The 17402-nt window shown below is 43.1% G+C and overlaps 1 protein-coding gene across 1 annotated transcript in view; it reads left to right on the top strand.

Annotated features, from left to right (window-relative positions):
* The first annotated feature begins 4059 nt into the window (after nt 1-4059).
* evla (Enah/Vasp-like a) overlaps nt 4060-17402 on the top strand; it is a 30703-nt gene continuing 17360 nt past the window's right edge. Inside the window, exon 1 of the mRNA XM_053433754.1 lies at nt 4060-4377. Coding sequence (XP_053289729.1) covers nt 4355-4377 — 23 coding nt within the window. The 5' untranslated portion in view covers nt 4060-4354. The remainder of the gene's footprint in view (nt 4378-17402) is intronic.

Below are 17402 nucleotides of genomic sequence, written 5' to 3' on the forward strand. Positions count from 1 at the left end.
TCGCCGGGCCTCCGCTTCCTCTGCTTTATGTTCCTCAGACACTTCTTCTCCATCTGTCGCTGGACCCGCCCATTGTGTCGGGTGCGGTGATTTAACTACTGTTGTCATGGAAACGGCAGCATCTCTCCCTTAAAGAGGGCACCAGGTGAAAAACAAAGATGTGTGTGTGTCAGAGTGTGTGTCCCCCCCTGGATGAGGGAGGAGGAGGAGGAGGAAGGGGGGGGGGGGGGGGTGATTATTCTGGTGGTTGCCAGGCAGGTTATCAGACCCCCCCCCTCCTCAGCCCTAACCCCCTCCTCACACACTCCTACGTCAGCCGGCTCCATGACGGATCCACACACGCACGTTCAGCCTATAGAACCTGTCTCATGGTAAACTCCTAATTCTGTCGCACCAGTGTGTCTTCGTGTGTGTGTGTGTATTTTCAGCTCGATCCCGGCTCGCCCTGGTGAGGATCTTCTCCTCCTGCACACTCTCCGTGCTCTGCTCTATTTATGAAACCAGCCTTTCTATATTTCTCCCTGTAGTTTGACTCCTGCAGAGCTGCACCGTTCGGTTTCGTGGCCTCAGATCCACTCTGACAGCTCGGCTCCGATACGGTGCTCTCTCTCTCCCCCTCCCGCTCTCTCTGTCTCTGTGTCTCTCTCTCTTTCTTTGCTTTTACTGTAGCTACCGCTGTTTGTCTGCAAGTGTGAGTGCTCGTCTTTCTGTGTAGTTTGTGCTACAGGCCTCAGATAGGAGATGGAGACAGAGAGAGAATAAAACAGAAAACCTTGTGATTCTGCTCACTTCTAGAATGTTATCCAACATCGAAGGCACAATTTCTTATTCAGTAAAGAAATCAGTCAGTGTTTACTGTTCGCTCTATAACTTTATTAAACACATCATTAAATATATAAGAACATTGTGTTCTTCCAAAAAGTTCAGAACATACAAATTCTGCCAGTCTGCCAGTGCCACCCCCCCCCCCCCCCCCCCCCCGGGTGCTTGGCCCACCCCAAAAGTAAAAATACACATGTACAGTAACAGCTCAAGCAAGCATCTCATTTTAAGTGGCAGCTGGCTTGATGTGTTTTTCACAAAAGACTGCAGTCACTCTGCTCTATTCATTGTCAACATCGATTGTCACTTGCTTCCCTTGTGATTCTGTTCAGTTGTGTGGCCTATGAATTTCTGTTTTCTGTTAATGCCTGTGTGAGACGTCTCATTGCCGTATGATCCAGATAATTCTCCTCTAACCTCAGACGGTCAACATATAAAATTCATATCTTCCAGTCCAGTTGGATGAACGTGCGGCTGCGTGTGCTGCTCGCGACCCCGTCTGTGTTTGCCAGAGGCCGATCTGTTCTTTAAATCTCCACAAAGCAACAACACAGTGACCTGGCTCCTCTTCTTCTTCTGCACTGTAAAGAAAAGAAGAAGAAGATTCAATTCAATGGGATCATTTGTTCAGCATCACGGATTCCTTTGTGGCGTTTATGTAAGCGTGCCCAATGCACATGCATTTATGTATGTGCGTGTCCAAGCACGTGCACGTGAGAAAGTGTGGAGTAGTGAGTGTAGTTATTTTTAGTCTGCATTTTACTGGTTTTATTATGCGATAGCTCTTTTGTCCTGTCGGACTGGCTGCTGTTATTTGGTTGGTTGGATTGTGTGTGTGTGTGTGTGTGTGTGTGTGTGTGTGTGTGTGTGTGTGTGTGTGTGTGTGTGTGTGTGTGTGTGTGTGTGTGTGTGTGTGTGTGTGTGTGTGTGTGTGTGTGTGTGTGTGTGTGTGTGTGTGTGCCTGCCTGTGTCTGCCTGTGTGATGGAGAGAGGTTTTGTGGCTGGACACAGTGGTTAGAGAAAGCAGCGAGGCATCAGTCCTGAGGATTTCTGCAGAGCTCGTTGTGGTGACTCATCCTTGAGGAAAGGTAGAATGAGCGAGTGCAGCCAGCGGAAGGTAAAGCGCTGAGTTATGCATCTTCCTGGAGGCTGCAACTGATCAGAGAGCAGCTCCACGTGAGCCTGCGTCACCACAGCACACAAATCCTCCAGGGCTTCATTGACTGCGATAATATAACACTTCAGCCTGTTTCAGAGAAGTTTACTACTAACGACACCACTGACAGTGTTTCCTTCAGTGTTTTGCAGACCCAGCGGCCTGTTTGACCTAAGTCCCCCCCCCCCCCCCCCTTTGGAACCAAGCATTGTGGAATTTTTTACATATTTTTTTTAAACTACAGCTACTGTGAGGCGGATTGTTGGGAAACATTGATTAAACCCTGAATGGACATGGTCTGAGTTCAGTTTACCCTCATTGTGCATTAGTGAGAGTTACAGAGTTGAGCTTGTGATAAAGTGACACCATTGTTGGGCTGAATGTCGTTGGAATTGACTTTTCAGATCCCTTTAGTACCTAGTTACACATTTAGTAACTCTTTGGACTAGCAAATGGTTCATTTAAACTGGTGTGCATTGAACTCTCTGATCTGATATCCAAGCGTTGCAGCTATGGCAGCTGAGAAGGTTATTCTTCAAATCTCCTGGGCAGATGACATGAGTTTATAAAAAAATAAAAATAAAAATATGCTTGAAGTTGCAGTCCCTGATTTTGTTTGCTGTCTGGAATAATATCTTCAATTAATGCAAATACCAAACAGCAGCTACCTTAAAGTCCGTTCAACCATACATGATGTTGGAAAAGGGTTTTGAGATTGAACGTCCACCTGGAGTCAGTTTGAAAAGAAATCTGTTTAAATTAATTTGTTATTTTCAACTATATTTTTTAATATTAGTTTATATTGTTGATGTGAAAGAACAGCAAGCGACTAATTCAACTCTTAAAAAGTAGATAAATTCCATGGTAAAACCCTGACATCCCTTCTGCCTGACTGACTGAGCGATCAGTTGATTGGCTCATTGATCAATCACAACCATCTCCAGCATTTTCAATGTCAACTATGCAATAGTTTTACCTCTTCTGAAAATAACTCATATCAAACTTATCCCTAGATGTTTATTTTCCATCTGTACCGGCTCTATATACACTATGCAAGCTTTTATACGCACAAACCGTTATATGCACACACACATTCTTACTGTAATCTGGTCATTTTCTGGCAGATCACATATACACACAGGCTTTATGTCATTTGAGATGTGACGATTAATCTACATCGTGCGTCCTTTGGCTTTACGGAGGTCAAACAGGCCGAATCAGATCAGATGACCCCGCCACATATATGCACTCAGAGAGGCATTCTTTTTATTCCTCTCAGCTTTCACTCTGCACGCTTTTATGCAGCATCCTACACTCTAATCTCACTTTAACAGTATAACCCTAACCCTAACCCATTTGAAATACAGTTCTCAGATACATACATTGTCTTCTGCAGCTTCACAAGCCACCATTTCACATCAAATACAAACATGCACTGTTTTAAAGGAGAAGATAATCTTTTATTTCTCTGACCTTCGAGGCCCTGTTTTGAAACCCAGGGCCGGTTGCATGCACTATTTTCAAAACCCACAAAGCCTCCTAATCTTTCTGTGCACTAGATTGCTCTTTTGTTTGTTTCCCACACCTCGGCTCGCTGCGGCAAAGAAGCTTAATAGTTTAAGTTAGTTTGCTTCGGGCCAGATGGACCACCGGTGGACAAATTCTGATAAAGCCTCATAGTAAAGGCAAATGTTGCACGAGATGAAGCAAAACCTTTGTTTCTGGAATATATTTTTTTTTAACTGTTTTTCTGAATGAATGAACTGAGGCAGTTTCTGTGTTTTTCCACTCTTTAGTTAATTGAGGATTTAGGGTTATGGCTTTTTTTATTCCATTAATTTACTGTAGAATGTATTTAAAGCTTCACCCTGGTGTTTCAGGATTTTACACGCTGTAGAAAGGCGGGTGTAGCAGCGATCCTGTTTCCCATATAGGCTACCATGTAATTTCCATCCAGTGGAAATGATTCCTTGGAGGTTGAAAGACGGCGCTGGAATCGTTGAGGCAGAGCGAGGTGACTGGTCGGCTGCAGTCACATGTTCTGCCTATCTCTCTCTCTCCCTCTCTTTCTCTCTCTTGCATTCCCTCACTCTCTTGCAACACTCCTCATCCCCTCTCCCTCGCTCCTTTCCCTCCTCTTCCTCTGAGACGCGCTGTATATGTCTGCTCTGCTGGCGTAGTGGATCTTTTAAACATTGAAACAGGATGTGAAGAACGAGGGGGGAGAAAAGAAAGAGGTTTGCGTCTGTTTCAGCATGTGCACCGCTCTCTCTCCTCTCAGGCTGACACTTCCCCCTCTCCTCCATAATCTCTCCCATTTATACCTCCGTTCATCCTTCGCTTGAGGACTTCGCTGTCTTCTTCTTCTTCAGCGACATGTATTCCCTGGACGATTTTGGGTAAGGCTCCACTTCATCATCACCTCGTCCTCTGGCTCTCTCTGTTTATCTGAGCTTCGGAGTTGTTTGAGTAGAACTGTGGTAATGATGTTGCTCCCTCTCTCTCCGTCTCTCTCTGTTTTGTGTTTCTGTTTAAAGCCTGGCTCGGCTTTCCGACCACAGAATCTGTGTGGTTTCCCAAACGACTTTTTCAGGACTGTTTAGCCGCTGGAAAAGCAGCATTACTCTCTCCCTTGTATCCCTCAGCCATATTGTTTGTTCCAGCTTTACATGCTGCTGAATCATGCTCGAAGTGGAAAGAGAGAGAGAGAGAACGAGGGGAGGAAAAGGAAAAGGAAAGTCTCCTCGAGGAGTTGCTGACTTTCTCTTGTCCGTCTCCTCGTTTCCACCCCTCTGTCTGTGTTTTCTCTGCGGCCAGCTGTTAGTCTGATTGGTTACCCTTCAGCAGTCTGTCACTGGCTCACTTCTTATTTTCCTGGGAAGAGGGAATGAGTTCCTCGCCGACTGTCAGTGCGTCCTCTCAGCTGCTCAGGCTCGTTCCCAAGACGGATCCCATCTGACACCGTTGCTGTTGTGTGTGCGTGTGTGCGTGAGAAAGAAAGACAGGAAGAAAGGGATAGAGTGCGCTAATCTCCGAAAGGCTGAATGAGTGGGACTATCAAAAGCCAGATGATGGAAGGATAGAGAGGGGGTCTCTGTGTACTATGGCCCCAGCAGATTACTGTGGGATGTGGCGATTTGTTTGAGCTCAGATACAGATGTGGCGCCGGAGAGATAAAGCCAGAGGTTTTACCCTTGACCGTGCACACTGGAGTAATCTACTGTAAAGTACAACACGTGAGAGGGAAAACCTCTCTCACAGTATGTTCATTATTCATGAGACGCTACTCACATTCGGTCTACAGGTTTGTGTAGCTCCACGATGACTCTGAGATCACAGAATTGCATGAAACGAGGACAGGGTAATGTTCAGTGTGTCATCTTCCTTCTCCCGGTGTGTGTGTGTGTGAGAGTGATATATATCCTCTGACGTGTCTACTCCAAGTAGAAACGGCGTTCCCCTTTAAGGATCAGGATTAGTGACAGGAGAGGGACCGCAGAGCAGAGCGCTGAGGAAGGTGGAGTGAGGAGGAGGAGGAGGAGGAGAGGTGGGGGAGGGGCGGCGGCGGCGAACGGGTGGGGGAGTCGCTAACATTATTGTACTGTATGTGACAATTAGCCTGAGGGCCAACTGGCGTCCTATGATGTACGTGATGAATAAGTGATGCCATTATGGGGGTCAGTGTTCTGATCTGGGAGGATTCATTGCTGCTCGTTGTAGAGATGCTACTGAATGATCTCCTGATATTAAAATGTTGATTCCTTATCAACTTCTCCTCATGTTATTTAATCTAATGATAGTGTTCATCAGTGTGAAAGTAGTTCTGCTATATGAAACCAGACTAGACTTTCCTTGGTTTCCTCTGATTTGCTAATAGATGCTTTTGGTTTGAACCTATTTCACTGTTGTGTGTGATAGTGATGAACATGTTCGGTTTACATAAAGGACTCAAAAGTAGCCTCTCATATCTAAAGAACGCAGCAGGAGATTCTCGGGGTCAGATGCGTTCACCACAGCAGTAAAATGTCCAGGACATTCAGGCGAGGGGGGTGCCTCAGTAGAGCATACAGGAGCCAGGACTCGATGTAGAAATAAGGCTGTGGAAATCACAATGTCTTGGTTGTCGGCACATCCACATCCAATTTCCGCACATTTTCCTGCTCTGGTGTCACATGTGCTCATTGGGATATTTGCGTTCTCAATCTCACAAACAACCCCTCTAGAAACTTTCAGGGAAATGTCCAGACCACAGGGCTTGTCTGAAAGCAATTTATGACTTAGTCTTAAAGCATGGCTGTGTTACTCGGATGGTTTTAGATTTTTTTAGATTTTTTTTGCTCTGTAAATCACTGATACAAACTTGCTCTTGCGGTTGCGTACATTTAAATTTTGTCTGGACATAGTTCAGATCCTTTATTTTCTTTGGTTTAGCGTATAATTTAGTTTTTATTACTCGTGTCTGTCCAATTTGTTACAGTCATTGTATTTTCACCCTTGATCTAAATTGATATACAATAGAAGTGTTAAATTACTGAATGAATATCAGTTATTCATGTTTTAGCCGTCTGTTTTACAAGCATTCATCGCTGCCTGGGGACATGAAGGAAGCATTTCACCATCACATGTTCGATGCTGGATGTGATCACTTGCCCTGCAGCAGTTTACTGTTGCTTGTTATTATTTTATAAATGTTAGAGAGCAGGCGGCGTCCCCTCCTCAGGGCACGGCAGAACCTAATCTGTCCCAGATCAAGCTAGTTAGCATTTGCCCGGGCCTGCCACACAAAGGTCCAGCCGGTCCAGCCACAGACGGGCCAATCGAAAATCAGCCTGGCACAGGCGGCAACTGAGAGAACCCTCCCCCGAAAAACAAGTGCTCCGGTTCAACCAATCCCTGCAGAGAGTGACCCTCGTTTAACCAATCACAAGTGGCATTTTTTGATGCCTAGTGCCCAGTCTCTTCCCCCCTGCGGTGCGATCATGTGTCATGTGTGTTGCTTGCTGCTGTCAGTGCGGCATATGAGGTCAGCTATTAGAGCGTAGGCCAGCGAACCAGAGAGGTCAAAGTTCAAAGAGTAACATGCTGTCATACTCATGCACGAGCACTGTCAGTATGTGTGTGTGCGTGTGCGTGTACTTGTTCCAGCATGAACACAGACTTTGTCAGGAGATATGAGTTGTGGTTAGATGAAGGTGATAGTTGGGCATGAACTGGTCTTGGTTGTCCTGATTATAACCGGAATGATAATGGATTTTAGACAATTATTGATATTGAGCTGGAGCCAATCCCAGCTCACATTGGGCGAGAGGCGGGTCACTCCCTGGACAGGTTGCTAGTGGATCGCAGGGCTGAAATACAGAGACAAACAGCCATTCACACTCACAATCACACAGTCAGTTTTGTTTTGTCTTAAAGAATAGCGATAAAATAAAGTACATTTTACAGTTGGGAAAATGAACTTGTCACCATGGACACACTGTTTCTAAACTACCACAAACACATTGAGGCATTTCTGTACTTTAATTTCTTATTACTCATCAGCCGCCATTATTCGCCAATACCAATATATTTACTGTCAGCTCATATCAGGAGATTTATCGGTTTAGCTGTAGTGTAAATACATCTGGAACACAGACTCCCCCCGGCCAATGATCAGACCGATGCCAGAACACCCCTCCTCTCTGTGTGTCACACTCTGATCGAGTGTTGGACTTGGTCAATCGCTCAGTGGGTTTTAATAGACATTTAGCACGCACCCCTCTCCCACTTAATCAGTGTTTTACATGTTGCTGTACATTCACACGCTACATCTGTCCTGAGGTGGATGGCATCCCAATCGATAGGCACTGACCAAATTATGGACCACTGGTAGTTAATTCAGCCACCGCTTAATACTGGGGGGCTATGGCAACAGACAAATGGAGTCAAGAGGAAGAGGAGGGGGGTAACAGCGACAGTAAGCCCATCACCCCCTACCACACTGGGACACACACACACACACACACATGCACTCAGTAAACTGTACTGTTGAGGGGGGTGAAGCTGGTTGAGACGGATATGAGGTAATCTCCCCTGGGTGAACAGTATGACAATAGCACAGAGGTTCATTGGCACACACACACACACACACACACACACACACACACACACGTTCATCTGTAATGCGGCCAGACAACAGGCTGGTCAATGACTTCATCTCTGCCAGTCTGTCCGTCACTCATCTCTTTGTGGATCATCACAGTGGAAGCCGCAGCAGCACAAGAATTCAGATCTGCCCTTTGTTCTTGTTTCAACTTTAAGTGGACGTTTTCTTGTGTTTGGTTTTTCCGTGCGGCCGGCACTCTGTAGGAGGATTAAATGCCTTGTTATGACTTATTGTTTTAAGGTAATGGAGAAGCACACGAGGGAGTTAGTGTCATAGATTGTTGCTGCTGCTGTTTTCGTTTTTTTTGTCGTTTGCCAAAATGGATGTACATCGGCTCCAAGTGCTGCGTTACTGCCTCCCCCAGAGTGTCAGTGACTCAGGACTGTTTTACAGCCACATTGCTGCCAGGTCTGTACCAACACTTTGTATGTCTGTGTGTCTGTGTGTGTGTGCTTGTGATCATTTTTTTCTTTAATCAAGTAGATGTCAGTGCTGAGCGTTGGCAAGGAAATTGAAATGCAAATATGTTTGGCTGAATGAAACAGAGATTTTCGGGAATTCATATTTTAAATACTTTATTTAAGTCTAATGTGTCTATATTTGATGTGTGCAAAGAAAGGGTTGTGAAAACAGCACAGACGGACAAATCTGTCCCTGCTGTATTTTTAATCAGAGCTAAAATACTAATCTGTAATCTTAATCTGGCCTCAACATACTGTTGTTTGGACACAGAAAATAGAGATTTGGTGCAGGAGTTCCCATACAAATATTTAAAAAACCTGTTTCTTGTGGATAAAAGTGGTTTGAGGAAGTTTGGAATATGATCTGTTTTGATGATCCCCTTGTTTTTGTTCTCTCCTCCCGCCTGGTCGCATCTTTTCATTTAGAACCAGCCTTATAGTCAGATGCAGCTCAGTGTGTGAACACTACAGAGAACATCTTCTTTATTCTAAACACTCAGCAGCCTCACATAGAACCTCTCTGAATAGCAGGGCTCTGTAAGGGCTTCAAACATATATAATTCACAGCAGTATTATGGCTTCTGGCTAAAAGTGCAACCTTTTGGACCAGTGCCCTTTTCTTTCTCTCTCTCTCTCTCTGTCTTCTGCTGGGAGAGGGGAGGAGGATAGAGAGATGAGAGGGAGAGAGGGGAGGGAGGTTTTCTCGCTGTCCCATGTGAGAATTGTAGGATCAATCAGTTGTTACGAGGGAGAGGAAGAAGAGTATCATTTAATATGTTGGTCACAAGGACCTGCCAAGCAATTACAGTGAGATAGTAGCAGGTTGATGTGGCCAAAATTAAAATCAAGATAATAATGTTGATAACAGTCGATATCGATAATTGTATTATTATTATCATAGATTTTACGTTCAGAGACGGACATTTGCTCCTGAGTTTTGGTTCTCAACTCTTTATGAGCATAGAATGAGAAACACTTTAAAATCAATTATGTGTTATACATTCTCATATATATATTTAATACTCATTATATTGATATTTATGTTAGTTATACTGCGATAATTATTTATATATTTTTTGCATTCTTTGCTGATAGCTGAGATGAATAAAAAAATGACACTTAATTTAATCATGGCATTCATTTTCTATAGACATTTCTAAATGTATAAGAATATATCAACAATTTTGTCTTAAACATTTATTTTTTATATTGTAATACAGCACGATTGCAATGTAATATCGTATAAAGATTTATATAGATTTAGTCTAATATGTTAATACGTACGTGGCTGACCCTCATACTTAATGTTGGTTTTTAGAATGAAATGGACTAGTTTCTCATTGATGTGAGTTATTTTGGTGCCAGTATAGAGCTTAGAGGCCTTCCCACATCATTCATACATACATTCACATGCACTGCAGTGAATTGTAATCCATGCACATTACACAGTCAGGAGAATTCAGAATATAGGTCATTCATTCATTCCCACTGTTCTTTGTGTGAACTAAAAGTAACAGCGCTGCAAACCGATGCATCACGGCTTGAGATTGAGCTTTTTGCACACAACAAAAACCGGGTCGTTCAGCTAAGAACATAAGCATATTAATGTGGTTTGCATTAATACCATTAAGACCGCAGTACGACAGTATAACTCCACCACCACCACCCATTTGGGGCTTAATTGCCGCCCACTCTGCATTACTGTACTTTGTGCATCTGCAGGGTGGGGGTTACATAAACACACTGTGATCACAATCTGCACAACTTGATGGGTCAGGGACTCTGAGGCTTGACACAGTGTAGATTATGAGAATCTGAACTGAGCTGTGTGCCACTGCAGTGTCTAATAGTCCTTTTGTTAGTGGCTCTTTGTTATATTAATGGATGTGAATATTTCTATGCCATTAAAGCTCAGTTTATAATGTTAGAGCCTCTGTATTGTGGCTTTCATTAAGATTTCTATGAAACCCTATTCTGTGCTCAGTGTTTACAATAGAAAGTGCTACACATGTACACATGTAGACTTACACCGTTTTACTGAATAATAAATAAACAGCTGAAGTCAGTTAATACTGTATTTAACATGCAGTAAGAGGTTTGGTTTTAGCTATTTTTGTATTGTAACTTTGTATTAAATCCAAAATCTTAGCCTTTATGGGGCCTTAGCAGAATTTGATTTCGGGGCCCCTCACCGCATGGGGCCACCAATAGTACTAATCATCGTCAATGATTAATTATTAACACAAAGTATATCTAACACAAACATTGTCATTTTTATTAGTTGTAGCTGTGTTGTTTATACCAATGCCAGCCTTTATGCGTCTATGGTTTTAATCTTAAAGGGATAGTTCACTTAAAAATGTAAATTCACTCATTATCTACTCACCACTATGTCGATGTGGGGGTGGGAGTCTCAGGGGTAAACAGCGTTACTCCTAAAGTGTTTTGTGGACTCAAACATTTCTTCCACCCCTCCATCGGCATCATGGTGAGTTAATAATGAGTGAATTTACATTTTACTATCCCTTTAATGAGTATGCACACATGGACAAACATGACTTCTGTCAGACAGATGGCGAAAAAGAAATAGTGTCGATCCTAAATTACCAAATCAGCCTTTTATTACTTTGATGGCACAAGCAATTACTCTCGTTCTACCCACAGTCATAAAAGACATAAAAGTAGATTAAATAAAAATGACCCTTTTTAATAAAGATCCAATGGCTATGCTTGAAGATAATGCTTTGGTTGTTACGGCTAAAATGAATCCAGAATGACATAAACACTGTGTTCAGTGAAAGCAGTGAACTGGTGCAGACGTTTGAGTAATTGCGGCAGAAAGCAGATATGAGGAGGTGTCAGGCTTTTGTCTTAAGTGCACAACCAATGTGCTTCAATCAATCCACGACTCTGCCTTATAATATAATAATAATTATGGTGGGACCCAGGATATTTTCTGTAGTTTACCCAGTTACAGATGTTTCTTAATTGTATGCTAACTATTGGCATCTGCTGCTAAGTGGCTGCACACAGAATTACACAGCAACCGCAGAGAGCGTGGCTAAGACGTAAACTATACTTACTGAGACATTCACTTTGAGACGAGGGGGATGCAGGGCCTTGCTTAATTGATGGGATATTTTTTCATATTAGAAAACAGCTTAATTTAAAGAAATAATTTTTGAATTTTGGGAAATGTGTTTATCTGCTTTCTTGCTGAGAGGATGGAGCCCAATGTTTTTACGGTAAGCTATAAGCCAGTTAGCTTAGTTTAGCTGAGTTAAAAGACATGGTGACATGGAGAAAAGTGACGAAGAGCAGTGACTTCTTCGAGTTCTCCTACATACAGTATTTATCTACACAAAAAGAATGGTATCAATCTTTCCATCTACAAGAAAATGTATTTCCCCAAAATGTATTTTGAACTTTAGAAAATGTCCAAGCTGGGCCAATAAAGGCTTAACAGTATTTATTTAAACAAGCCATTAGATATCAAGTGTTGAATTTTCCAAGTTAAACTACGGTTCTAATTGCATTTGTCAAAGCAAAATAATCCATCACAGTGCCCACAGGAAGGCTGAGTTTTTCACTCGGGTTTCTTCTGTGGGACTTGTGTAGTTCTGGTGGTGGTTTTGTTTTCTCAGTTCAACATACTCGTAGCTTCATAAGGCCTTGGAACAGCAGTGTCTTTAGCTAAATGCTAATCTGGCAACATGCTCTCAAAGACAGTGCTAGCCCGTAAGGGTTCAGCAGGTATGTTTACCTCGTCTGCCATCAGAAAGTACAGCTTGGGCTAATTTTAGTGTTTAACAGATGGTGGCGCAAGAGAAAAGGTCAATCACACCACCAGTTTTTACAAGGAAATGTTAACATGTGTAGAAAGTACTCTGTGGTTCTTCTTGACCATAAACAAAAATGGACGACATGACAGCTCCCCAGGACAAAACATATTGTTCGCCCCCTGGTGGATAGCTGCAGGATAGATCAGAGACCTTGCCTCCTCCATGTTAGTGGAGCCTGGATCAAAGTGGTGGACAGACTAACCAACATTACCATCCAACATGATTGAGAAGATTTTATTATAATATCTAGATAGTAAAGGGATATCAAAGATAATAGCTCTATATGGCTGTGTCTGACTGCTCTTTAGATTTAATGACCACGTTCCTTCTTGCTTCTTGGCAGCATTGTTGCATCACAAGCTGCAACAATCCTGCAATCCTTGGAATCTGGCATCCGTCGCATATCTTGCTGTTTCTTTGAGAGAAGCTAAACGCGCTTTGTTTGCTCACTTACAAATGACCAGACTTCACACAGTTTCTCAGTGGTAAAGTTGCTGTGTGCTTTTTTTAGTTCCCGCAGGCCTCCCTCCCTCCATGTGCCTGTGAATAGTACTTTCCCCGTGGAGCAGATTAGAGGTCTTGTACGAGAGTTAAGTCCTGGATAATTTAGATTTAAGACTGCAGTGAGGTAATGAGCCGCCTGCCAGGCTCTGTCTGTAATCCAGTCAGTCAGAAAGACATCTACCCTCTGTCAGACGGACCCCCACACACACCCAAAACACACACACACACACAAAACACACACACACACACACACACACACACTGAGGCATCCATAATGTTAATGTATACACCCCCAACCCATGCTATACAAAGGCGGCGCCCCAAAAGGCCTGGTGAACCCTGGAGTCTATAATCCTCAATGTCACCATAATAATAACAGACAACTAACTGAATCCATACACAGTAACCAATCTGTGTGTGTGCTTGCCTCTGTTGTTCTTAGCTTTCCCCTCACTAAAAATACCAGTGAGTTATTTTGGGTGTATGCATAGCCTGGGTACCATAATGTTCTGTGTGTGGGTGTATAAGTATGTATTTCCTTTCCTGTTTGAGGAAAGAGTCACAGCTCCTCACAACACAGTGTGCATTTGAATTAGGAGCTGTGTTTTATATTTCACAGTTGTCTCGTGTTTGTTTGTCACATCTCTGCTTCTGTCCAGCATAAACACAAACAGGATGGATCATTTAGAACATGTTTATTTTACTGACTTAACTCTATGAAGTTGACAGTTTGGTTTCTCTCACCAATCAAAACGTATTTCAGAAAATTCTTCAGAATATTCCTCTTTTGAGATAAACACCGTCTACCTGAAGATGACATTACTTGTGACCAAGGTGTGGACAAATTGACAGGTGTGAAAACGCCCTCAGACCTCCTCAGTTGATTTCTAATCCCTCCTTGACTCTGACTGTAAAGCTGCTTTCAGACATGCACTGAACTCTGCAAACCTCCATAGTTTCTCCACAGGATGTACGTGTGTGAATGCAAATGTCTGAGTGGTAGCTGCCGCACCTGGCCCCCCGAGTATACAGTCGGTCGAAATTCAGGAGAATTTGAAACTGCTGGATTCACTGTGAGTGAGACACAGATGAAGATGTGATGAAAGTTTGTGGTGATAAGAGTTAATACGACACATCCTGCCTCTGCCGACTGCTCCACCTCTTGCCTAAATAATGCTATGGATTTGTTACTGTTGTGAACGCGTCCGTGCAGAGATCCCGCTGCGTTTGTGAAGTCCGGACCCAATTACCCGGACCTAACGGCTTAAGTTACCAAACAAACAGGGATGAATGAAGATGTGTAATTATCTCTCCTGCTGCACAGGAAGCTAGCTGGATGCTTTCTTTTTTTAAGGAAGTTAATTAGCATGAAATAAACAGATTAATTTGATAAATTAAGTTGTCACCAACTGTGCCGATCAACTGCTGCCCCCATAATATGCAACACATGATCAGGGGTAACTACTCGGATTATGTGCGTTCATCAGATTGTCTCTTTTCATCATTAGAATCACATTACATGGTAGGCGATATGTGTTTCGTAAATTAATTGGATTTGTCCTTTTTAGCCTTTTAGTAGGGTTTTAAACATTTGGTTTTCATCACAGAAATAACGACCCAACAAATCTAAACTGCTGTCGTGAGCGCGGCGTGAATGACTCATCGGTTGTTCATGTCTGTCCGGGCGCCCTCCTCTCTGAACCAACAACACTATAAAACAACCCCTGCAACAAAAAGCTAATGGCCATGATATTAGAAGCTCTGCCCTCAGGTGCTGCCCAGAGAGAGCGCCTCGTACACCCCACAACCCCGACCCCCTCCCACAGTATATCAAGGAAACACTTTCCCACCCTCTCACAGAAACATGGTATGATGCTCCTAATACACACTCATGTGTACAACATGGTATATTGTGCACTGGATCAGGTTCAGGCATTGTTTCTTCTTTCTTCTAATGGACGGGCCTTGAAGGAACAAAACACAGCCACGATGCTCTCAAATTGTGCATGTATGGGATTTATGTGTAGGGGGGGAGAGGGGGCCACATATGTCCAACCATGTGTGCAGCGAAGTGCTTGGCTTAATTCAAAGGCCTGGGAATGTGGCCTTCTTTTCACCACTCGCCGATGAGGCTTATTTGACATGAGGAAGCGCTCAGTGTGGCAGGAGCCTTCATATCCTCTCTGCTCTTGATTTTCATCTCTTTCTCGCTCCCTTTTCTGTCCATTTTTTTCCTCCTCACCCTTCTCATGCTGCTGTTTGGAGGTGAATATTACTGAGCCTCCGCCGAGAAATCTGCTTAGTCCAGCAAAAACAAGGTGAAATGCTCAGACGGGGGCTGGCGGCCAGATCAAGTCAAGTTGATCCTTTTTCCAGGAAATAAGCAGACTTGTACTCTAAACTCAGATTCTTTGCCAGCATATATATATTGTCAGCCAATGGCAAAAAAGAAAGGCTTTAAAAAATATTTGTGTTCATCTTATTAGTGTGTCGATGTGGTGTGCGAAGCGTACAGTATTTCGTTTCTTATTCATGAGCTGGCAGTGGGGAGCTGCTAATGCATTATTAAAGATAGTATATAGAATGTATAAGAGGGAAATACAAGCAGGCTGAAACCCTCAGAGGACTTGAACGACCTAAAGTGGGAAACTGCTCAAATGATCAGTCAGCTGTAGGTCATACAGGAGCATTCAGGAACTTTTATTAAACTACTTAGAGTTGCTATAACCCATTTATTTATATAGATAGTGGATCATAGGGCTACTTTAATTTTAAAGAGGGTTACATATAAGCAAAGATGGAAGGAAAGGAATACTGCAGCAGCCTTCACCAGCTGGCCATATCAACTTTACACAATCACTACAATGGCAGTGAATAGAGCATAAACCTCCACCAAGGCCCAACAGTCCCTTCAAATTCAGTCAACTGCACCAAAATCCCAGCTCGACCCGTCTGAATGTAGAAGTGTCTCTGGGCCAGACACTGGATCCCAGATTGTTCCTGACGACTGTGGCGACAGCGTGTGAATGAGCTGCATGACTGAGAGACAAAGCGGTACTTTGAGGGGTTGTTACTTCTAGGAAAGCACAACATACTGTGAATGCAAGCCATTTACCTTATTGCCCACACATAGTCATACATAAGGGTTCTAAGTGTTTAAGTAATTTTTTGTGTATGAATTATTCCCTAAGAAAATACCCCCCCCCAAAAAAAAAAGATCTCACATTTTGAAAGAAAAGATATTCTGCATACGGATCCACGAAAAAGTGGAATGTGGTCGTTGTTGGACCATGTCCCATCCTTCCACTAACTTTCATGGAAATCCATTCTGTAGTTTTTGCTAACTGCTAACAAACCAATGGACAGGAGAAGAAACATTACCTCCTTGGTGGAGGTAATCATTTTGTGTAATGTTGTGTTGACTGTTGTTCTGCTTCCAAGTGGCTAAAATGTTCATAATTGCATATTATGTGTTTTTTTTCTCTTCTCATTCCATATCTACACATAATGTGCTGTAAAAGACGAAGTACTAACTGGCAACATATCTTGTTTCTTAACTTTGTCAAATATTTTTTCTTTCTTTTAATTTCTCTGATAAATCATAAAATCGTCTTCACTGTTGAGTTAAGACGATCTGACCTTCGTTTCTTCCTGATCTCAACATCAGTTTTATTCATCGTGTTATTTTAATGTCACTGATTGCGATCGTCAGATTTCTGACCTTTTTCACATTATGCCTGCGCTGCCTTCATCACAGATCCAGTCACTCCATGTCCTCTGCCTCTCCTCTTCCTTCTACTCCATCAAACATGAGTCAAACATTTGAGCTGCATTTTTTCTTGTTAGGTTGGTCGAAGCAGCTGTGATGTTAAACAGCTCTCATGTGCCCGACTGGGCCTTGTCTGATCCTGAGTCATGTGATGTAGAGAGAATCCACCACCTTCTGTAACTGGTTCATACACAGAGGCATTTAATTTAACCCACTGTCAGAAGTAGCGAAAGTAGCCGAGGGGCTCTGTGAAGTTCAGTGCTCATGCAAAGGAACTAGATAACAGAAACCTATCATGTGTTGATTGAGCAATACACTGTATATAAAGAACCAGCAGACGAGACATTCTTTATTTCTGCCTGCTTGATGGGAAGAGAAACCGGCGGCCTCGTGGTGGAGGGGCTACAAACCCCTGACCCAAACTGCTCCAGAAATAGGGCCTGTTTTTGTAAGAGGATCCATCAGCGAGACACAGACAGCCCCCCTCTCATTTCCCAATGAGACTCTGGTGGTCTGTCGGGTCTCTGAAGTGCAGAGAGGTGTCCGTCTAACTTTTGCAGAGATGTAAGAAACATGATGTCTATCGTTATCCCATAGGAGCTTCACCTCAAATATAGAGGCAGTGAAGTTTTCAGTCTTATGTGTCGTCCTTCTTGGTTCATCAATGACGACATTCACTATAACTTCCCACTGAGAAGGATAA

This window comes from Pleuronectes platessa, chromosome 11 (assembly GCF_947347685.1).
Source record: "Pleuronectes platessa chromosome 11, fPlePla1.1, whole genome shotgun sequence".
Lineage (NCBI taxonomy): Eukaryota > Metazoa > Chordata > Actinopteri > Pleuronectiformes > Pleuronectidae > Pleuronectes > Pleuronectes platessa.